A 25,117-nucleotide genomic window follows, 5' to 3' on the forward strand; every position below is an offset into this window, starting at 1 on the left:
TGTGTTCTCCGGAGGATATAGGATTTGTTCATAATCTATAAAGTATCTAACAAACTTAAAAATTCTCTTGAAGAACTGACATTTTGCAAAATTAATTTCCCAACTGTATTACGTTGCTGTTTTTAACACTAAACCAAACTGATGATGTGCCTCATCTTCACTCGGTACCACTGTTACGATATTGTGCCAGTAACTAAAAATGGTGGTCTCTCAAGCAAACACACTACATCAGTGTTTATAAAGTGCTGGAAGATAGCAGACAAATTTGATGAAAAAAGTGGAGCTTAATTGAACTGAAATTGCCCTGAGTGTTGCTAATGAAGTATACTTTTGGCTTTCACCTTGAACATCGAAGTGAAAAAATGCATTCTTGTGATCTAGTTTGCAAAACAAACAGGTATCTGTCTAAAAGATCGTTTACTCTCATTAGATTTAGTTTTCCGTATTCATTATGGAGGCGATGCTCTCCTTTTTTTCTTTTTCACAATTTCAACCTGTTTAGCCTATTTGAATGAGTTTATTTCTATTATTCCTTGATCAAGTCACACTATGGCTTGGTTGCCAACAAGTTATTTTACTCTGGTTACAATCTTCTGGGTCAGTTGCTCTTCTCTCACAATAATTCCGATTGTGATATCAGTGGACTTCATCTTTGTTGGGTATAATTAGTCACCAAATCTTACATGTGTCTTTCTTTCATCACTAACAGAGCTTTCGGTATCTAATTCTGGTTTGTCTGTTGTACAGATACTCGTGATATGAGCTTCCCATTCTTGCTTCCTGAATAGGAACAGCATTGTTGTTTATTAAAACTTCAGTTTGATGTAGATGGTGGATGCCAACTACCACGGCTAAATACATTTCAGTTTTCATGTTGTCAAGCTTAACAGTACTTATTTGTGAAAAAAACAGTGTCCCGCACCCCCACCAGAAAATGCTGTCAAAAGTGCATCTGTATTCTGCAATTTTGGAGCATCCATTTTTTGTAACATTTTGCTGTGGTAAATTAAGTTCACTGCCACAGTCAAATAGCATGCTAACTTCTCGGGTACATATTCAAAAATTTTTTTATAAATGTTTCTTTTTAATACTCTTCTTAACAGTTAACTGTACCCTTTCATTTATTCTTATTCTTTGTGCATTTAGAAGAGATAAGGCCAAATGCATTGCAGTTTTATGAACAGTTAATGTGTCTGTAAAAAATCCTTTTTGAGTTGTAAATTGTCTGTAAATTTGAAATCTCTTTTTCATCATTTGATTAGAAGTATTTTGCATTATTGGTTAATATGTTCGTTAATGCACCTGTGTTTCATGATTGCTGTACATGAAAGTATTACGTATGTCTCGACCATCATCCTCTGGAAATTAATGCACTGTATCATGGTTACATTTCAGGTTGTGTGGTAATGGTTTTTATAATTTACTAAACTGCGAGGCTTTTACTGCTCAGTTCTGCACACTTACAGCTATCTTTGGTTCATTTTGATAAAATATGTCTTTTGTCTTGCATCAAAAGTACAACTTAGATTGGTGTGTTCTCTTTCAAGAAATCTTGTGCACATTATAATGAAATATGTAGATGGTTCTAAACCAACTCAGCTCCCTTAAAATGGATTTGTATATGACAGAAACACAAAGTTTTTCTGGAAAATTTTGATTTATTGTAAATTTTATCTTTGGAATCCTTAAAATAAGAGACAGCATATTTTAACAATGCAGGAAAAGACACAGTGCTATTTACTGTAAAGAAGACATGTGAAGTTGCAGACAGGCACAATTAAAAGACACTTACATAAAGCTTTCAGCAAAAGAGAAACACACAGCATTCATATACACAAGCAAACCAACCTCATGCACCCATGACCACCAGCTCCTACATCACAGGCTGAAATGCGTTTCAGCCCAAGATGCTATGGTTAGCTCATAACTCTTGTGGCCTCAATTCCTTACATGTTTGTATTCGTAGCCTAAGGTTATTGTTTCTCCAAGGATGATAACAGTGAGTTCTGATATGGCAAAGTGTCTGTTATGTAGTACTGTAATGCCAGCCAGGTCTTAACAATAAAGATTTTCTGAAGGAATAAAAATTGCTTCAGAACTGCAAAAAAATGGTCTACATTTATGTTTTTAAATTTCTCAACAAATTGATAAACACTTCAGTTGTCACCCAAGACAAAAAAAATTTATATTCATAATTTTGTTGTTTCAGTGAGATGAAATTTGACTCTCATTGAAAGATTCTAATGGAACTGTTACATATTACTAAGTCACTCCTCTGTAATTGGCAGAACAAAATTATTTCACTTAAGTGCAGATTTGAACATATACTTGGAGCTGGCGGTGACCATGCTATAAGCTTTAGTTTCACTGAATTAACTTCTTTTCATTGCAGGAAATCCAAAGTGAAACAGACATACCTGAAAGAGATTTGATCCGTGCCTTGCAATCCTTGGCTATGGGAAAGGCAACACAGCGAGTTTTAATTAAAAACCCAAAAACCAAGGACATTGAGCCAAATCATTTGTTTTATGTAAATGATTCCTTTACTTCAAAACTCCACAGGTACAGTTTTTCGTAGCAAGAATCATTTGTGTGTGTGTGTGTGTGTGTGTGTGTGTGTGTGTGTGTGTGTGTGGGCGCGCGCGTTTTCCTTCATCTGATGAAGGAATTTAATCAGTAGCTAAATAATATCTGCTGCTCAGTGCCGCCTCTGTGCGGTGAGTAGCAATCTGTCGTTGCTATCTCAGAATTAGTATGTAACACTGTACTTTAAAAGCTTTTACCGTTCTTACCCAAATCTAAGCTGCACCCGAAAAATGAGACCCAGAATTAAAGGAAATCAAAGCCACACTTGAAAAATGAGACTTGAAATTACTTCAATATGGAAACGAAGTTGGTTCATTCTAATATGAGATACAAAATTAGATAGAGTGGATGAAGGTTACAGCAGTGGTAGTTGTTTTGAAGTTGTAAGCTTAGCAGTTGAGCTAAAGCAAGGTTATTTTGTAGATTAATTTACTCTTTCAAACATTTAAAAACCACATAACTTGTCTGCGCAGAATTTATAGTCTTACAAGATTTAAAAATTAATACTACAAGTCAGTTGCTGTGCTTCATTTTTGACTTATCACTATTCAGCATAAGAATAATATGAATATAAACATTACATAATACTTTCATTCTTCCACGTTTGCTGTTGTCTCACTCAAGTTTGTTAGACAAGCACGGTTTAAATGAGGTAGCAGTTAACACTAAAGAATACATGGCATAATGTTTATATTTGTATTATTCTTCAGATGAAGACAGTACATGAATCACAATTCATAGGAACCATATCTCGTCACTCGTAGGGAAACATTGAAGACGTGATGTAAGCAGTGTTGACGTAAATTGTACACAGAGTCTTGCCAATTGGCTTTTTGCATAGTAGGTTTTTAGTGAAGACTTCAGTTGTATGGCCAGCAATGCTTATAGAATAAGAATGAAATTAAAGGCGGAAATATAAAACAAAATTTCATTATATTTATCATGCAAATTTTGTGAAATATTGAAAAGATCAGTTAGATAATTATGAATCACTATCACTTGATTTAAAGAAAAATTGAGCCGTTCATAGAATTTGTTGACCTGGGAAAAGAATTCGACAATATAAAATGGTGCAAGATGTTTGAAATTATTAGATAAATAGGGGTAAGCTATAGAGAGAGATTGGTAATATACACTATGTACAAGAGCCAAGAGGGAATAAATAATAAGAGTGGATGACCAAGAACCAACTGCTCAGACTAAAAAGGGTTTAAGGCAGGGATGTAGTCTTATGCCCCTACTGTTCAATCTGTACATCCAAGAAGCAATGATGGAAATAAAACAGAGATTCAGGAATAGAATTAAAATTCAAGGTGAAAGGATATCAATGATACGATTTGCTGATGACATTGCATTCCTGAGTGAAAGTGAATAAGAATTACATTATCCGCTGAATGGAATGAACAATCTAATGAGTACAGAATATGGATTGAGAGTAAATCAAAGATAGACAAAAGTAATGAGAAGTAGCAGAAATGAGAACAGGGGGAAACTTAAAACATCAGGATTGATGGTCACGAAATAGATAGAGTTAAGAAATTCTACTACCTAGGTAGTAAAATAACAAACAACGGAGAGTGAAAGGAGGACATCAAAAGCAGATTAGTGGTGGCAAAAAGGGAATTCCTGGCTAAGGAAAGTTTTACTAGTATCAAACATCGGCCTTAATTTGAGGAAGAAATTTCTGAGAGTGTACATTTGGAGCGCAGCATTGTGTAGTAGTGAAACATGCACTGTGGGAAAACCAGAAAAAAAAAGATAATTGAAGTATTTGAGATGTTGTGTTACAGACAAATGTTGAAAATTAGATGGACTAGTAAGGTAAGGAAGGAAGAGGTTCTGCGGATAATTGGATAGAGGAAAGAAAAGTGTGGAAAACACCAACAAGGGAAGGGACAGAGTGATACGACATCTGTTAAGACATCAGGGAATGACTTCAACTAGAGGGAGTTGTAGAGGGCAAAAACTGTAGAGGAAGACAGAGATTGGAATACATCCAGCAAATAATTGAGGACGTAGGTTGAAAGTATTACTCGGAGATGAGGTTGGCACAGGAAAGGAATTCGTGGCAGGCTGCATCAAACTGGTCAGAAATGGAGGACTCTTGTTGCTTAGTTCTTTGTACAGAGCATCGTCCTCCATACCATCTATTGCATGTGATATCAAACATTTTTTAAATGTCTGTTGCACAGTATGATTTGGAACACAGTTCTATGTGTCATCAAGCCATTGGCTCATTTGCGATAAAATTGCATGTTTTACATGTCCTGTTGGTGTCAGTTGTCTGTCATTATTTGAAAGCCAGTCTGTTTAAACTCATTTAAGCTTTTCCTTATTCAAAAGGATGTCAAGTATTTGCAGAATTGAAATCATCATGCCTGGAATTACAGTCAAGTCCCATTTGCTTTCTAACAGTTTTTGTCTTACTGCAGGTGTTGTATGGCCTGTGTACACATCTAACACCAGCAGATTGTGTAAATCAAGCATTGCACTATGACAAGCCTAATCCATTCCAGCACCATGTCCTCCAAAATCACCCGCTTTCATTTGCTCATACAAATCACAGTTTATGGAAATGCTTTGAATTACAATTACGTCTTTCACTTGAAAACTACAAATGGAGCCAATTCATATCCATCTGCTGTAGAAGTAATCATGATGGACAGCTGCAGTTTTTCACTCTGATAAATGAATATTTATATCTTTCTTTTCTCTGGCATCAACTGTATAATTCGACGGCATGTCAAAATATGCAGGAGTTTGGTCAGCATGTCCTATCGGGCCAAGAAGATATTAGTTTTCAGCACACCATCTGATTATGAACCGCTGAAGTGCCACAAGTTTTTTTTCATATTTTTGGCAACCTCAGTGCAATTTAAGTTCGCCTCTGAAGTGAAAAACCCCAATGATTCATGAAAAGACTGATCCAGTTGCAGTTAGCGTTAAAAGTTTTGATTTTTTGCACTGAAGCAATTTCATGTGCCTTAATTTTTAAAATTTCAGCATTCACGGCAGGCATTTTTGATGCTATTTGTTAACAAACTTGTTTAAAATTACTTGAAGAGCATGATACCGGCCATGTTTTGACCCACTAAAGGCCTTCTTGGTGCTGGAATAATTTGTCTCTTTGCAGTCACCATCCTGTATCGCATACCTGCAACATGATTAGAACTTATTTCTGCAGATGATGTACCTTCCTTCTTGAATTTGGCACTATAATGGAAGCACATCATTATGGTTCACTAACACCAGCACTTCACAAAATTCACTGCTTATATTTGACAGCAAAACTTAGTTGTGGTGGCTCCTAGTGCCATTTTTCAGAACTTCCATTTGCTTTGCACTTCATTCTCAGTTGCAGTGGTTTTTTGATGCTGCAAACTGGAAAAAGTGTGGCTTAGCTTCCAATATACACGGTATACACTTCTTATTTGCGGTTTATTGTCCAGTTTTCACTTGCATATAAAGTTTTAATCCAGACAGATACTTTGATAAAAGAATTGCTGGCACTTGAATCTGTATTTGGTGTTAAAATTTTTCTGTTTTTCAGAAAAGCTTTTCTTGACGGTGTCAGTCTCTATTTTTTGTCCTTCCTACTTCAGTCACTGTCAGTTATTTTACTGTCCAAATAGCAAAACTCACCTACTACATTTAGTATCTCGTTCATCAATAGCAAGACTCACATTCTATACTTAGTGTCTTATTTCCTAATTTAATATTCTCAGTGTTGCCCAATTTAATCACACTACGTTTCAGCACCTGTATTTTTCATTTCTTTACATTCATTTTATAACTTATTTTCAAGGTACTACCCATTCCCTTTTGCTGATCAGAGTTGTTTGCCATGTGTGACCTAATTACTGTGTCATTGGAAACTCCCAAAAGTTTTCATTTCTTTAATTCTCTTTTCTAATTTCTCCTGGGTTTCCTACATTGCTTGGTCAGTATACACAATGAATAACTTGGGAGTTAGACTGTAACTCCCTTCTTAACCCTCTAGCTGTGGGTGACGTGCGTGTGTGTGTTCGGCTCTATCTACATAGTCTACAGGGGACACTGTTATAATGTTGGATGTATTGGGTTGATGCGTAAGTTTGTATCATTTTTCTATAAGTTTATAAGAAAAGCAACAGACTCACATAACAGAGACTTGACTCATCTTTAATACATTCTCCTTCTCTGTTTATAGTAGTCTGTGAATACTGTGGCAAATTTTCAATTGTGCAACTGTAGCAATCATGTGGTTTTGAAGAAAAGAGCACTTCATGTCATATTCGGAGCGCATTATCATCTGGATTGGAAGTTCCTTGAAGAGTTGTTCGATATAGAGCAGACAAGTGAAAATCTGAAGGTGCAAGATCAGGTGAATAATGTGGATGCAAAAGGACTTCCTAACATGTCTTCCATATATAGTGGTTTTTGCCAGTCTAGCAAAAAGCGGGTGGGCATTATTGCGGAGTAACATCCCTTTACACAGTCTTTGTGATCAGTATTCCTCAATTGCATCTGCATGACATATCAGTTGTTGGTTACACCTCAAGGAAGCAATTCATAGTACATCACACCACTGCTGTGGACACTATTTCTCATCACCAGTAACAATACAGGATAGGAATGGTTGGTGTTATTCATGAGCCAATTGATGATGACAAGCAAGCAGAAATGCACATAAGGCCACCTGCTGATTTTTGTGATTTTGGCTTAGATCATGTGATACCCATTAGTCATAGCGTTTTTGTTTTGTATATTGGTATTCCAGATGCTATGAGTTTATTTATCAATTTGCATTTTTTATTTGTAGTTCACTGTTGCTATTTGAGTTTACATATTGTCTTTTTGTCATTTGGAGGTGAGGGGCACTGTGGACACTAGAAAATGGAATGCCAAGTGGAAAAGTCTGAACATTTCCAACATAACTCTTGTGTATGAGTTCAGCAGAAGGGTGGCAGCAATGGAGACAGCTAGAAACATTTGCGCTGTGTATGGGGGTACCATTGTACAGAGCACAGCAAGAAAATGGTTTTGTTGTTTAAAAGAGAAGTGTTTTGACATTAGTGACTTTCCACATTCAGGAAGACCCCTTCAGGGTTTAATGAAGATCGTGTAAACGCATGAATCCACACCGATCCACATCATTGTACTCGAGAACTAGCAAATGGTGTGAACTGTGATCATTCCACCATTGTGCAACACTTGCACGCAATGGGAAAGATTCAAAAATCGAATGTATAGGTACCGCATGCTTGAAGCCAAAATCACAGAAATAGCAACTGGTCATCAGCAATTGGCTTGTGGCCAACACCACTCTATGCTATCCTATATCACTACTGGTGACTGGAAATGGTGTATTTATGCTAACATTTATATTTAAGTGTCAGGAAGTCGTTTCTGAAAGTATTTGGATGGAGTGTAGCCATGTATGGAAGTGAAACGTGGACGATAAATAGTTTAGACAAGAAGAGAATAGAAGCTTTCAAAATGTGGTGCTACAGAAGACTGCTGAAGATTAGATGGGTAGAGCACATAACTAATGAGGAGGTATTGAATATAATTGGAGAGAAGAGAAATTTCGCTACGGTCGCAGGTTCGAATTCTGCCTCGGGCATGGATGTGTGTGATGTCCTTAGGTTAGTTAGGTTTAAGTAGTTCTAAGTTCTAGGGGACTGATGACCTTAGATGTTAAGTCCCATAGTGCTCAGAGCCATTTGAACCATTTTTAGAAGAGAAATCTGTAGCACAACTTGACTAGGAGAAGGGATCTGTTGGTGGGGCATATTCTGAGGCATCAAGGGATCACCAATTTAGTATTGGAGGGCAGCATGGAGGGAGACAAAGAGATGAATTCACTAATCAGATTAAGAAGGATGTAGGTTGCAGTAGGTACTGGGAGATGAAAAAGCTTGCACAGGATAGAGTAGCATGGAGAGCTGCATCAAACCAGTCTCAGGACTGAAGACCACAACAACAACAACAACAACAACAACATGCTAACATAAGGAAAAGAAAGGAATAGTTGAGCCCAAAAGAAGCAGCAACTCCCTGTACAAAGGCCTGTGTGCATCCACAAAAGATAATGTTATGTGCCTGGTGGAACAGTGATGGTGTAGTGTACTACAAATTGCTGGCCTTTGTTATCAATGACTGTTTTTAACGCCTTGTAGACCCACTCCAGGAAGTCTGTGTGAAGTGATGCAACTCCATGATAACACCTGCCCACATTTTGCTAGACTAACAAAAACATTATACAGGAGTCAAGCTATGAAGTCATTCTGCAGCAACATTATCCGCCTCATCTTGCACCCTCAGATTTTCACCTTTTCTGCTCTCTATTGAACACCCTTCAAGGAACTTCATTTCCAGATTAAAATGTGCTCTGAACATGTTTTTCTACAGTTATGGAACCAAAAATTTACCCCAGCATTGACAAACTGTTGTAAATAGTGAAGGAGAAAACATTGGTGATGACTAAAGTCTCTGTTATATGTATCTGTTGTATGTATCTGTTGTTTATTAAATCTACGGAAAAACACTACAAACTTATGCACCACCCTATATCGCGTTTACTCAATTATAAGCCCAACATTTTTTCCCCAACTTCGTCATTAGAAAACTACGGGATCATCTCATATTTGCGTATTAGACTATTGTTGCTGTGGTCTATGTTTTTACGTTATTTAACAGATTGATGTAGGGGTCGTCTTACATTTACAAAGGATACTTGGGTTATTGAGATCAAGTGCAGATTTATTTTGAAAAATTTACGAGGGTAGGTAGGGCAAACGTTACTTGTGCTTGAACAGGCTGGAGATAAGGTATTGACCTTGCTCGAACACTTGGTCAATAGGGTATTGACCTTGCTTGAACATGTGGCATTTGACTTTCGTGGCACTAGTGCAAGGGATGTGCGAGGCACAATGAACTAGCCAACACAGCAGTGTGTTGCTCTGCGTAAAATTTAAGTTTTATGAAACAGAGAATGATACAGAGTTTAACACTAACATCTTGCAAGCTTGTGTCGTATTTGAACAGTTTTGCAATAAAAATTCTCGAACATGTATGAATACCATATTCATACATTTGTGGTTCTTTGTAAGTAAACTTAACATTGAAAAGTGAACGTGCTGTCCTTCAAAAAACATTAAATGATAGTGAACACAAGGCAGTATTTTATTTGATTATGAGATACTGTAATGATTTACCAGGTGAGTCACAAATGAGAAATTCGGCCAGTATTCATGTATTGGAATACTGGGTGAAACATTACCATAATCAGCTTTAGAACAGATGACGACATTCAGATGAAACAATAAATCAAATTCATCCAGAATTAAATGTCTGGAAAACTAAGTAAATCATAGTAAAGTGTCTGTAATTGTTATCACGTGAATAAATCCCAGCAGCAAGGCTTATTGTGGAGATAGTACCAATGGATGTCACTAGATCATGGGACTAGTGAAAGTGTGAGAATTTTACTGAACTTGATTGCAATCTTCTAGTTATGAAGTAGTTGGTGTTGTTGCACATATGACCTGCACCATCGAAGTCATCGCAGATTGTTTTTCACGATTACTTGGGCACAGGATTGTGGAAGGGTTGGAGGGGAGCAGCAGTATTGGCTTGGCTGAGAATGGTGATGAGTGAAGGGAGGGGAGTGGTGAGTGGGTTGCAAATTATGTCACACTGTGAACCATGGGAACCTGCACCACTTACTTGGCTTTTTATTAACGTCTACCGCATTTAAACTCAGTTTGCCTGAATTCTACTGGAATTGACCTTAAAATTGGACGGTTACATGACAGTGGTATACAATTCTGCAGGAGGCAGTAAACGTCTAGACAGGAGCCAGTGGAATACTTACGTTTCTTGTAACAATGTCGTCGACACTCACTGTGAGGTATGATGGAAAGGGAAGGTGACATGTCAGCTGCTGGTTTTACGCAGCCAGTGAAAGATTAACAGGCAGACGATATGTTTGGAAGCAAGACACTTTGTAACATCCTCACATCAGTATAGAAGTGATTTCCAATATATTTTCAGCAAAAAATTCGGCTGCATTCTCAAGTTCCATCGTACCATAACTTCAGATATCGCAACATATACGGAAGAAACAGTGAAAATATTTGTGATGCCAAAGATATACATTTCACAACTGTACTATTAGGACGATGATAGTGATTAAAAATAATGATACCAAAGATGACATGGTAAGCAACAAAGATAGTGAAGATAAAATTAGTGTAAACTATTTCTTTTTGTTTTTGTTTATTTTATTTCTTTTTGTGGTAATTTCCAAGAATGACTGCCTATCAAATGCACTGGTCCCTAGTGACATATATTGAATGTGTGACTCTGTTGTTAATAAACATAATACCTACCTTCTCCCATGGTTTAATTTTAAAATACTGAATTACTTTTTCAGTCTGCTTGCACAAATCAGTTGCATAGTAGCAACACAGAGCTGCACGCTGATTGATTTGTATGAGTACACTGAGTAAATCAATTTTTTAAAAATTAAATCATGGTAGAAGGTAGGTAAAGCAATGTTTATTACAGTAGAGTCACACATTTGATCTACATCGCAAGGGGCCAGCGCATTTGATAGGCATTCTTAGAAATTGTCCTTCTGTATTATCATAATGTAGACAATCAGTAAGTGGCCGAAGTTTGAAATAGGTGTAATGCTAACATATTATGCAGATACTCAATGTCAGTAAAACAGTTTCTAATTTTCATTAGTCAGAATATGTTAAAAATTACTTTTTCCCAAGGAATCTCTTTAAAAATGGGGGTTCTTATATTCTGGGTCTTGTATGCTCGATTACATATGGTAATTATCGAATAAAATTGGTCAAAAAAGTCAGAAAATTAACTACGGTTATAAGTTCAGAATTACTGCCTCCATTTCATGTCACCAACTATTATATAACAGTATTAAATGTATAGATTGTTATCCACCTCTTAGAGGAAACACATTGATAAAAAAACAGCTAGATATTGTCTATGTGCCTGTCTGGCATTAACGCCATATTGTTATTCCATCCCAGATTCTCCATTGTTCAACTGTTACACAGGTGAGAGATGAACTTTGTTCTCTGTATTGTATCACTAATAACTTGAGAGATGCAAAGACTGTATTGTAGTCAGCATTGGTTCAAATGGCTCTAGCACTATGGGGCTTAACTTCTGAGGTCATTAGTTCCCTAGAACTTAGAACTACTTAAGCCTAACTATCCTAAGGACATCACACGCATCCATGCCCGAGGCAGGATTCGAACCTGCGACCGTAGCGGTCGCGCGGTTCCAGACTGTAGCGCCTAGAACCGCTCGGTAGTCAGCATTGGCAAACACTTTTTCTGAATGTGCAAATGCTGGAAATGTAGGTTTCTTTCTTTAATCTGTCTTCTGTGAAGGTCATTAATATTGTTTTTCATTTTCCTCCGTTTCTTGGAAACCCAAATGCACCTTTGGTTACCTTCTACGTCATTCAATTTTTTAAATTGACACTTTGTGTTAATATTTTGCAACCATGACTCAGTAATTTGCTATTTTGGTAATACCCTCATGTGTTAGTGCCTGCCTCCTTCAAATACGAGTGCATTCCCCCATCAATCTCAAATATCCGGCATATATGTGGAATGGCTGTTGTCTGTTCCATGTGCCTTGTTTCAGTTTAGATCGTCTAGTGCTTTGTTGAATTCTTCTTGTGGTGTACATCCCCATCTCATCTTCAGTCACTTCCTCTTCCCTGTTTATGATATGTTTGCTATTTCTAACTCTATGCCTCACAGACTGTGTTTATGTACAAGTTTGGTTTAAAATAGATATTACATTCGTTGTAGCTGAATGAGAAAGCAAACTAATTCTGTAAACTGCTTATTTTAGGGTAAAGATTCAGACAGTTGCAGCAAAGGGAGAGTCTGAGCCAGAGAGACGAGAAACACGTAATAAAGTTGATGAAGACAGAAAACATGAAATTGAAGCAGCTATTGTACGAATTATGAAAGCGCGCAAGAGAATGACTGTAAGTGCAGTGTCTTTCCTTCAGCTTATTATGTACCACATTCTTTTGTGGGACATTCCTGATTTCATTATAGCTGTGTAATTTTGGATTATATGAATGAACTGACCTTGCAGTCCCAACATATTGCCAGATGTGGTACTGGTACACACCTGAGACAGTACTTGGTAACTACCAATGCTGCAGTGGGTTCAGTAACTGTAAAAGACAATAGTTGCCAGTTATGTTTTTTCCTACATGTTTGTTCATACTTTATTTAAGTAAAACTTATCGCTATAACAGTGATAGATGCAACCACTTAAAATTTCTTTTAAAGTAATGTAATTATTTTTTAAATTTTAATATTGAATGTAAAAACTAAAAGTATTGCTGTTTGCCAGTATATTCATTCTCCTGTATGTTCGTGACCAACTGCAGTTTCAGGCTGCAGCTGGACTTCAATAGACATTTAATACAAGGTAATTATAGATGATTGAAGCAGTTTCACAGATTTGCAGCCACATATTTTGATCACGATATGTTAAGGAGGGTCATTCACATTTCTTCCAGTCCTAGGATCTGCTCATATGCACTTCTGATAAAAGTTCTATGAGTCATTTTTAGTTAGTTGTCACTTCTGCTTTAACATTTGGTAGTAACATGTGCCATTTACAATTAATTGGATTGATTTCAGCACAACGTCCTTGTAACAGAGGTAACGGAACAGTTGAAAAGTCGATTTCTTCCGTCACCTGTTATAATCAAGAAGAGGATAGAAGGATTAATTGAGAGGGAGTACTTAGCAAGAACACCAGAGGATAGGTAAATGTGTAATGCACTATGTATAAGTTAATAAATAACTGTGTGTTACTTCAAGTTGTCATTTTATGCTTACAGGTGGTAATTTTGTTCAAGGAGGAGGTAAAAAATTAGCATCTGTAAGTGAAAAATGAAAACTTTTAAAAGCTTTACTAAGGCTGCTAAATTTTCCAAGCAGTTTTTCAGTTGTCATGTTGATGTAAGACATAATGACTTGTTCATTGCTGCTCTGTGCTCATTCTGCCAGAACTTGATCTTTCCATGGGTATAGACACTCCATGTTTTCGGCTTATGCCACTGGCAGACAGCTGTTTAACTACTGCTTGCAATTTATCCCCTTGGAAAGGTTTCGTGGGTGCAAAATTGAATCTGTTTTCAAATACTCAGTTTGGGAAAAGTGTGTGTGTGTGTGTGTGTGTGTGTGTGTGCGTGTGTGTGTGTGTGTGCGTGTGTGTGTGTGTGTGCGTGTGTGTGTGTGTGTGTGTGTGTGGGGGGGGGGGGGGGTTGTATGTTTAAATAAGGTGAGGCTCTACGCTTAGTACCTATAAAGTAGTTGTTTTCTTACTCTCATTTTAAGATGAATAAATGTTGTCATTTTTCGATAATATGTAGATAGCTCTTCAAACAGTCATTTGGTTATTGAACTTGGAACTCACGTGCTCACTTTCTAAACACTAAGCAAACTGCAAACTGGGAAAACTGCACCTAATCTTTTATTGCAGTGTTTTTTTGCTGACACTAGCAATCACATTCAGCTGAAAAACCCCTCCTTAAGCATTCCTTTTGTTGATTTATACATTACCTGATGAAAACTGTGCGAACTGAGTGCTGGATCACATGCTTTTAGTTGAAGCTTCTATCCTTGTTCATTAACTTTTCCACTGCTACAGACTTGCTCACCAAATACTGTTGCGTGTACTGACAGACAACGTTCTGGTCAATACGAAATACTTATCATCTGATTTTTTGAAAACTATTAGATGAAATAATTTGATTTTTGTGCATCTTACAGTCTGTTATTTCCACTCCATAAAGAACGGAATTTCTTTTCGTTATCCATCGTACCTCTATGTTTCACTGAATTAAGTAAAACGCGGCATAAAATTTTAAAGATTTTGCAGCGTTAAAACATCCTGTGTAAACTTTGTGTATAGTTGATTTTAGCGCCTACTTAACAGTAAATGAAATGTAGATAAGATATTGAAATTGTATTTAAAGTTGAGAGCAGAAGACTATCTCACTTCATTCTCAAGTTTCATAGCTGAAGGACGGTCGCGCACAACATACCTATTCATCTCTTTGCACATCTCAACTCGTGGTCATAAAAATCATCTTATCTAAAACGAGTCAAGATAACTAAATGATGTTTTTTGCAAAAGTTAGTATGCAATGCGACACACATGTTGTATGATAAATAAACAAAGTTCAATGGTATACTCACAAGTGAAGAAAGCTGCCTCTTGCTTTTTTGGATAGCTGCTTAAGTCAGTTGTAACCATGTTCTTTACATCTTACTTCTATATTTCGAAATGTTGAGAGACATACCAAAATAATATTGGAACTGCTGAACTAGTATGCAGGGTTCATAAAGGAGCTAATGGAGATTTAATGTGACAAGTGACTGAATCAACAGTGAGATGGTAACTTCAGTTTACATAAAATTTGCAATCCAGTGCCCAATTTGCTTAGATGTCAGTGGTAATGTTATCGGCCTAATTTTAGAATTACGTGAGAGTGTAACTGCAGTGGAACACTGAGGGAAACAGTTGTTGTCGTAATAGACCATGTGTGTCTTGTCTGGTTCCCAGTTTAATACAGAGTCCAAACAGTGGAAAACTGAAATCTTGAGTTTGACACAGCTGGAGAAGACAAATAGAAAAGATGTAGAAATGTTAAGCAAATTTATGAATTCATAAATCTAGAGATTACAATTTTTACCAGCAAAACTTTGAAGCATCACATTGCTATTACCCACTATACTTGGCACTTTACCTGCCAACAGAAGATATAACATGAAGTTCCACGTATGATTAGTCACTGGGCATTAGCCTTTGTGAAAATAATGTATAGTATAAGTCAGTCAGACCGTGTTGTTGGTCCTTGACATACAACTGCCACTTCTTTAAAACTGTGTGCACTAATACTCAAAACTTAAATGATCCGGTATTAAATGGCAGTATTGATGATACATAGAATTCACTGTTGGTGTTGAACTGCAACTTTGTATGTCACTTTGTTGACACAGCGACATCGTATGTCAATTTTTATTTAATGTATGGCTTGAAATTTATTTTCCATTCTTTTTTCATTTAATATTTTATGTTTGTTTGATATAAAGATCACAATATATTTCTTCACTCTCCTCTAAAGCTGAATTTTTTGTTGTATGGGTTTGCTGTTAACTGTCTCAGTTTTCAACAGCATGCAGAGTTCATGTGTGTGTTCATCAAGTACATTCAATTACTGAATTTTCACAGCAGCAATGCGTTGTTTTCAACACATGCAATCTGTCTTTTCAACCAGAAATAATGTGGAACAATGTAGAGAATTAAGGAGAAGAGCTAACAGGCTGTCCAAGAGAAAGAAAAGGGAGTGGAATAAGAAGAAATTTCAAGAACTAGAAGAACTAAAGGAACAGAGTGAACTAAGAAAGTTCTATCATGCCATAGGCAAAATGAAGAATAGATTCCAACCAAAAACAACGGCCTGTTCCAGTAAAGATGGGAAAATGATAAGGGAGGAAGAACAGATAGTGGGAAGATGGGCAGAGTATTTCAAAGATACACTAAGCGCCAGCCTAGAAGATGAAGAGACAGCTGCACAGGAGGGAAGAGTGGAGCTGGAAGTAGACAATGAAACCAATGAGGCAAGAAAGCCAACACTACAAGAGGTCTCCCAGGCTGTGCACAAGTCAAAAAACAATCGAGCCCCTGGGGAAGACAGCATAATTGCTGAATTAATAAAAACTGGTGGTGAGGCTGTAATAAAGGAACTGCACACATTAATATCAGATATATGGGAAACAGAAACTATGCCAGATAATTGGAAAATTGGAATAATAGTCCCCATTTATAAGAAAGGGGACAGAACAGCATGTGAAAACTATAGAGGTGTAACACTCCTAAGTACAGCTTATAAGATCTTCACAAGTATATTAAACGAAAGGATACGGAAGTGTGCAGAAGGCATACTAGGGGAATATCAGTGTGGCTTTCGACCAGGCAGAGGAACAACTGATCAAATATTTGTGATAAGGCAAATGATGGAAAAGTTCTATGAATATGAATATGATATAGATCTGCATTTCGTATTCATCGATTTCAAACAAGCCTTTGACAGCATAAATCGGCAAGAACTATACAGAGTACTGAAAGAAGTTGGTATATGTGCTAAATTAATAAGACTAATCAGAATGACAATGACAGAGACAAAGCAAAAGTAAAGGTCCTTAGCAGAACAAGTGAAAGCTTTGACTTTAATAAAGGTGTGAAGCAAGGGGATAGTCTCTCCACTGTCCTATTCAACATAGCCCTGCATAGTGCAGTAAACAAAATCAACAAAAGAGGCACCATATTTATGAAAACTAGCCAGATATGTGCATACACTGATGACATTGCTATAGTAGGAAGAAATACCAATACACTCCTAGAAACATACCGGGCAGTGGAAACAGAAGTCTTAAAAATTGGCCTCATAGTAAATGAAAACAAAACAAAATATATGGTAATGTCACAATCTGAGGCCAGAAGAACCCCTAAAAACCTAAACATCAATGGGAAATGGTTCAATGGAGTGTCCTCTTTTAACTACTTGGGAGCCCTAATAACAAATGATAACAGTATTGGAAAGGCTATAAGGGAAAGAATACAAGCAGGAAACAGAGCTTACTTTGCAAATATGCAGCTTTTCAAAAATAGCCTTGTTACAAGAAAAACTAAACTGCTAATATATAATTCCCTAGTCCGCCCAGTTATCACATATGGCTCAGAGGTATGGACGTTGACAGAACATGATAAAAATGCTCTAAGAAGCATTGAGCGGAAAATACTACGCAAAATCTATGGGCCAATAAGGGAGGAAGAAGGCTGGAGAATACGCTACAGTGCCGAATTACAAGAGTTAATACAAGGCAGGGACATAGTAAAATTTGTGAAATCACAGCGAATACGATGGCTAGGACACTTGGAAAGAATGGCAGAGGATAGAATTCCAAAGAAAATGATGAAAGGTATGATCCATTCAGTTAGGCGAAAAGGGAGACCTAGAAGAAGATGGATCGATGAGGTAATAATGGATATCAGCAATATGGGAGTCGGGGGATGGAAAAGAGCAGCAAATAACCGAGAAATGTGGAGGAAGATTGTTGAAGAAGCCAAGGCTCACCAAGGGCTGTAGAGCTACTGAAGAAGAAGAATCTGTCTTTTCAGTAAAACAATATCAATAAAGTGTACAGTTACACTTCAGTGTTTATTGTATGTCATAAAAAGTACAACACATATATTACTTACAGCTCACTATTGTTAGCTCTTTGTTACCATTACCAGTCTCCCTTTGACCCCTGAAAGCTAGAGTTATTAGTTCCAAGATGTAAATAAAATTTCAGACTTTCATCATCACACAAGCAAAAACAAATCCAGATAAAAGTTATTAATGATACACTGCTCTCTGTGCAATGTTATTAAATGTCTTTCATTATTAAATTGAAAATATTACTTTTTTATACTGTTTTTACAGGTACTACTTACTGTTAGCTTCTATGCTTTAACTGCATTTTAAAAAATAAGCTATAGCAATTCTCACTGGACAAAAATTTGCCTGATGTGAATTTGTACTCAGTGATCTTTCTATCTTCAATGATCTTTGCATCTTCGTTCCACAGTTTTGTGGAACTTATGAGTATACTATTTCATTCTTTGGTAAATGTTGTACTTCACTACCTCCACTAATGCATGTACTTTACATTTATTTCAGGAAAATTTACACATATGTTGCTTGAGCAAGATACCTGTTAACAAGATGCCTTTAAACAGGTTAGTAAAACTTTAAAGTTGCTATGGAATCATTTAAGAGAGGCCAGAATCATTTGTTGCCACTGAACAAGTGTTGGTTGCAGGTTCTTCATGAAGGGGTTGAGAGCGTGGATGCATGCATGCATATGCGTAACTCGAAAAATTTGTGGGAAGGCTCTAGCAATGTTCTCAGTTTAGAAAAGACTGTTTTGTGTAGCATATTATTTTATAATTACTTTTCAGTATACTAAATGGAAAAAAATTGATGTGAATGGTTCCTGTGAAGGAGGAGTTGGTCACAAACCAATACAATGAAGAAGCAGTACAGAATAAATCTCATGACATTAAAATTTCTTTCACATTCGCTTGTGAAATATGAAATATCATCAATGCTCTCAAAAGTAAAGCTTTGTATGATTAATGGTTCCTAATAAACATCGTGTGAATTTGGATAGATTGATACTCACCATTTAGGGGAGACATTGAGCGAGAGACAAACATTTAAAAGTAGACTAAGCTATCTAATAATGTCCCCCTTCAGGTGCAGAAAACCACACACCTTCATACTCGCACAACTCTCACAAACAAGGTCACAAAATAATTCTTGAGTACAGATAAGTAATAAACTGCAGACCCCCTTACTGTCCTGTCTATAGCTCACCACCTCAACTGTTTTCAACATCCTGTAGACTTAATTTGAAACTTTTTCTGCTTGCCCCTGTAAGTTATGAAAGTAACTGTCCCACTGACATTCTCTATAATAAATATTATTGTGCAGAACTTGGCAAACCAAATTTGCACACATCTCTCATATTTATGACCTCGGGGAAGATCAGTTCAGATTCCGTAGAAATGTTGGAACACGTGAGGCAATACTGACCTTACAACCAATCTTAGAAGAAAGATTAAGGAAAGGCAAACCTACATTTCTAGCATTTGTAGACTTAGAGAAAGCTTTTGACAATGTTGACTGGAATACTCTCGTTCAAATTCTGATGGTGGCAGGGGTAAAATAAAGAGAGCGAAAGGCTATTTACAATTTGTACAGAAATCAGATGGCAGTTATAAGAGTCGGGGGGTATGAAAGGGAAGCAGTGGTTGGGAAGGGAGTGAGACAGGGTTGTAGGCTATACCCAATGTTATTCAATCTGTGTATTGAGCAAGCACTAAAGGAAACAAAAGAAAAGTTCGGAGTAGGTATTAAAATCCATGGAGAAGAAATAAAAACTTTGAGGTTCGCCGATGACATTATAATTCTATCGGAGACAGCAAAGGACTTGGAAGAGCAGTCCCCCCCGACCTGGTACAGAAGCAAATAACCAGAGCCACTTCCTCATCCCCTCAAACCCAGAACCTCCCACAGAAGAACCCCAAAAGTGCCCCGCTTGTGACAGGATACTTTCCGGGACTGGATCAGACTCTGAATGTGGCTCTCCAGCAGGGGTAGGACTTCCTCAAATCCTGCCCTGAAATGAGATCCATCCTTCATGAAATCCTCCCCACTCCACCAAGAGTGTCTTTCCCCCGTCCACCTAACCTTCCATCCTTCATGAAATCCTCCCCACTCCACCAAGAGTGTCTTTCCCCCGTCCACCTAACCTTCGTAACCTCTTGGTTCATCCCTATGAAATCCCCAAACCACCTTCCCTACCCTCTGGCTCCCACCCTTGTAACCGCCCCCAGTGTAAAACCTGTCCCATGCACCCTCCCACCACCACCTACTCCAGTCCTGTAACCCGGAAGGTGTACACGATCAAAGGCAGAGCCACGTGTGAAAGCACCCACGTGATTTACCAACTGACCTGCCTACACTGTGAAGCCTTCTATGTGGGCATGACCAGCAACAAACTGTCCATTCGCATGAACGGACACAGGGGGGGGGGGGGGGGGCTAATATCATCACATTTGGTGTGGATAAAACAAACTTCTAATGCTGTTTTTATAAGGTTTCATAATATTCTGTAAGTAGGCTTCTTTTTTTAATCCATAAGATGACACAGTAGTTCAGATCTGCTTTGAAAATGTTTAATAAAATTGGCTGCTGTGCAGGCAAAACATTCCACCTTGAATAGGGCCTTTAGGATAAAGTAAATGATTACATGGCACTGTGGTGAGTATAGTTGTGACTACACAGTTTCAAAAACCATCCTAACAGTGCTTGTGGCCACAAGTAAATTTTTGTACAACTGAAAGAATTGTCCAAGGCTCATCCATTAGAATTATGATATCTATAATATTGTTTATAGTCTGTCTTCATGCCCCCATCCAAATCCAATTTGCAATGTTTAAATTTGCTGTTTTTGTGATAATTTTGTGTATAAAAATCTATTACTTTTGTGATAATAATTTTTTTTAATTTGATGATTAGCCATTTTATTTTGCTTATATTAAGTGGATCTTTTTAGTAATTGTACTACATGATCCTTACCAGTACTACTATTTTCAGCATTTGTCTTCACATCTTCGAAGATGTGTGGATCAAGGATGACAAGATGCATTGAAGCTAGATGAAGCATGTTTGCCTGTGATAACGTATCTGGAAAAGCTGTCATGATGAGCTCAAATATTCCTTGAAGACCGGTGTAAAATGTTTATTGTTTTCAATTTGCATACCCAAAATTAAATTATTTGTGATGAAAAAATTTTCAAAGTTTCTCTACATCTAATAAGAGTTACTCATTTTCATTTACACGTAGTTCTGTAAAAAGTGAGTTATCACCATGATCAGCATTACAGTCGACAACTGCTTCTGGCTGTGCACACTTACACATTTCTATGCTACAATCAGCAGTGACCTCCTGACTGTGATAAAATGTTCAGACGTTGTTGGACGACAAGAACGATTGTTGTTAAGACTAGTATGTGCGCTTCAAGTAACATAAGACATTGTGTTAACAGATACTCAGAAGAGTGATGAGTTTTTCGTACTCCGACTGTTTGTGACAGTTTGTGGTATTCGAACTTCTCAGGATTTATAATGAAGCTGTAGCTTCCTGTGTCATGATTGTGTTTGTAATTACATCTTTGACTGTGATACAGTTAACTTCAAATTGAGGAAACTGTAGGGTGTGATAAGACATTGGGCACCCTCTCGTGTCAGATTTTGTGAAAGACTTCGTGCCAGAGTGGAAGCAAGAGCCACATGTGCAGTGATAACAGTACTGTACACCTTAAAAGTCAGTATGCCAGCTTTAACCGTGTTTTGGCTTTTTAGAGTTTCCTGAGAACAATTGTACTTTCTGATAATATCAGGAACTGTTAGTTTATTTCAGTGCTTTTCTTGTGTTTTAATATATGGACCCACAAGGTAGGGCATACACCATCATAATTCAAACATTGTTAAAGAAAAGAATTCTTCCCATTTCTTGTTGTTTGTACTTGAGAATGCATCTTAAATTGTGTTGCATAATCAGTTTTTATGGAATGAAATCCTATTAACAAAAGGGATTTAGTCATTGATATTGTGGCATTCTTTGAAATGAAATTGTTTGATTGTATTTTATGACTTGTAAATAAATTTCAGAAGTTTCAAAGGAGTAGACTCAGTTATTTGTCAGATAAATAATAAAAAGAAAAAGATGTTTCAAAATAAATCAGTATTTCTGGCCACCGTGAAAATATGTTTAAAAAAGTCAGAATATGGTTTTTGTTCAGACACTTTTTAAAATTTTAAAGTCCTTATTAATATTATTATTTACTGCAGTTATTATTTTATTACTATCGTTATTCAGTTGTACATTTTTGTATATATATGTATGAGATTTCTCTTATAGCAACTCTTGAATGTAAATTTTCTTTTATTGCAGAATTTTGTTATATTGAACTAAGAGTGTTACGTCCTTTCGAGAAATGGTGACTGTAGTAGGCTAAATATTTTTATAATATTTATGAATGCAAATTATGGAACTGTACGGATGCACACATGATCATATAATTAGAGCTTATTAGCTCATCAGTTGCTACACTTCCGTTAATTACAGTGCATTGTAATGCTTTGAGAAATGGATTATTAGTTGAAAACATCACTTGATTTTACTTTTTTTCATAAATGTTATTTGTATCCAGAACTTTGTAAAGAGCTAAAGATTGTGAATTTTGTAACAAAATCTCTTTTAATGTCTTACTGCAGGTTTTTCCAAAATTTACTTCTTGTGTACATTGAAAGAAACGACTGAAATGGTTAGTAGATATGATAACTGATGGGAAAAGGGGCAGCGATTTATTTTTGATCTGCTTTAGATGAACCTCATAATCCTCCCTTGTTCTTGAGGCACTAGCCTGAGATATCATTAAGTACACAATGCTGTCCTCCTCTGTTTCTATGAACGTCTTTGTGACAGTGTCAAAGAATTAACCCCATTCTGTCTCACCCTCTCCCCCCAGCTGTTTGCTTCTGTGCCCATACACTCAGTAAATTACCACACACTAAATAAAACTTGAATTTTTTTTCTTTGGCTTAGTGTTGCTTGGTAATATCAATTTTAGTTTCATGGTCTCATTTACTCTTTTTCAAGTTACTGTTAAGTTTTTCCACTTGTTCTTGTTCCACAGTGCATTGATAATCCTGTAAAAATATAACTTCTGTTTGCATTGTTTACAAGTGTAAGTTCACATAACGAATAATTTACTTATGAATATTGCAGATAGATGCTACTCTAAAATTAATTGGCATTACCACTAATTCTATACAGTATCCTTCTCATATATATTGTAGCACACTTTTTACTTTTCAGTGGAAATTACTTGTTACAATGTTTTGAAGGCCAAAGTTTGCATCTTTATTTGCTGGAAACTATTTGTATTTATTTGAGTTCGTGTTTTAGTTAAGTAGTATTCTCAGCACATGATACGCCTTTGATTACAGTTATTGAAACCTCATCGTCATGACCTTTCGATTATTATAGATGCTCACCAGACTTTTCAATATACAGGTCATTTACACAGAAATGGGCATAATTTAAATAGCAGTTGAATAATACACCTCTTGTTGTGAACTCCTGACTTAGTGAAGGTGGAGTGTAGGTACCTACACATATTTTTTAAAGAAGCCCATACTGTATGTATATAATAAAAAATACTTCTTACATGTTTTGTAAAAAACTGTTTTTCCCCTAACTGAAATACTCCTATGTTATAAAGTATTAAGTTTATCTTGGTGGAGCTCTTGTGTACATTTTTAGTGTTATTAAATTATTGAATCTGGTGCCAAAGTTCTCAAAAATTGGTACAAGAATTAACTTTTTGATAGATACATGTTAGCAATGAAATTGAGCTAGAGCTCGTAAGCATTATGAAATCAGAATTCAGTTATACACATGGACACTAAAAAATAAGTGAAGGGTTTTCAAGTGTAGTTGATTTTGCAGTGCTAGACTGCAGGTTAATTGTATTCCATGTGAGAGTATGGTTGTTTTCCTCTGTACGTTTTTAGTTAACAGGTTGGGATTTAATTTATAAATCCATATCAGATGTACTAAGTATTTCCAAATTGCTTTTACTCACTTCAAAGGGTTGTAAAAATTGAATAGCTGTCATTTTTAACAGGAACTTGCATCCAGAGAAAAGACTTTTTCCATACTATTTTCATACTACAGGGATGAACATGTACCATAATATACGATCCAGTCTCATTAATGTGATCAATGTCTATGTTTGAAGGCAACATGCAGTAACCATTCAGATGGCAGGTGGCGTTACTAGCAATGGAAGGTATACAAAGTGTGTCAGGGGGGACACAGAAAGCAGTGCAGTCATTGTTGTTGTGTGGAAATGGAGTAATTGGAGTAATTCATCTGACGTCCAAAAGGGCATAATCATTGGCTTTCGGACCAAGGCTGGAAGCGTTTTCAAAACAGCTAAGTTTGTATAATCTTTACATGCGGTCGTGGTTTAAGTATACCATGCATAGTAAAATGGTGCTATCCAAAACCGGCACTGGGGCAGCTGGTGCACCACGGGAAATAGGTGACATGGGTGAACAACAGCTCTGGAGAGGTGCGTTGGCAAATAGAAATGCAACTGTTGAGCAACTTATCACCCAGATGAATCAAGGGGCTACCAGTGATCGTTGCTGCGTGTGGGCCTCTGCAGCAGGCATCTGGTTCATGACACTGACTGCTATTCATCTGTGAAGAAGGCTGGAATTTGCACGCCAATACTGCAACTGGATGACCAATGTGTGGCAGCAGGTGGCCTTCACAGATGCATCACATTTTATGCTTCATCAGACATGGCTGTGGTGTGTACAACATGAAACATCTTAAAGCAAACAACCTGCAACATCGTTACAAGGGTCAAATCCAGAGGAAGCAGCATTATGGTCTGGAGAATGTTTTCCGTGACATTGTGTAGGTAATATTGTTATTCTGGAAGCACAGTGGCACAATCGTATCTAGTAGCAGGGTAACACAATGTGTCGCACAGCTTACAGTGTATGTGCGTGATTAGAAGAGCACCAGAATGAGTTTACTGTACTCCCCTGGCCACCAAACTCCCCAGCTTTAAACCCAATTGAGAATCTGTCGGACCACTTTGATCAAGCTGTATGTGCCATGGATCCTCAACCGAGAAACCTATTGCTGATGGCCACAGCACTGGAGTCAGCATGGCCCCAAATCCCTGTTGGTACCTTTCAGAACCTCACTGGTTCTCCTCTTGCATGTGTCTCAGCAGTCTGCATTATTCAGGTTTTGACAGATGGTCACAT

At 37.0% G+C, this 25,117-nt stretch overlaps 1 protein-coding gene across 1 annotated transcript in view; it reads left to right on the forward strand.

Moving 5' to 3' along the window:
* The window catches only part of LOC124591967 (cullin-3), a 223,297-nt gene extending 199,802 nt beyond the window's left edge, over nt 1-23,495 (forward strand). The window contains exons 12-16 of the mRNA XM_047131784.1: nt 2,393-2,562; nt 12,469-12,607; nt 13,278-13,405; nt 18,374-18,432; nt 20,858-23,495. Coding sequence (XP_046987740.1) covers nt 2,393-2,562; nt 12,469-12,607; nt 13,278-13,405; nt 18,374-18,398 — 462 coding nt within the window. The 3' untranslated portion in view covers nt 18,399-18,432; nt 20,858-23,495. The remainder of the gene's footprint in view (nt 1-2,392; nt 2,563-12,468; nt 12,608-13,277; nt 13,406-18,373; nt 18,433-20,857) is intronic.
* Nucleotides 23,496-25,117: the final 1,622 nt, after the last annotated feature.

This window comes from Schistocerca americana, chromosome 2 (assembly GCF_021461395.2).
Source record: "Schistocerca americana isolate TAMUIC-IGC-003095 chromosome 2, iqSchAmer2.1, whole genome shotgun sequence".
NCBI lineage: Eukaryota > Metazoa > Arthropoda > Insecta > Orthoptera > Acrididae > Schistocerca > Schistocerca americana.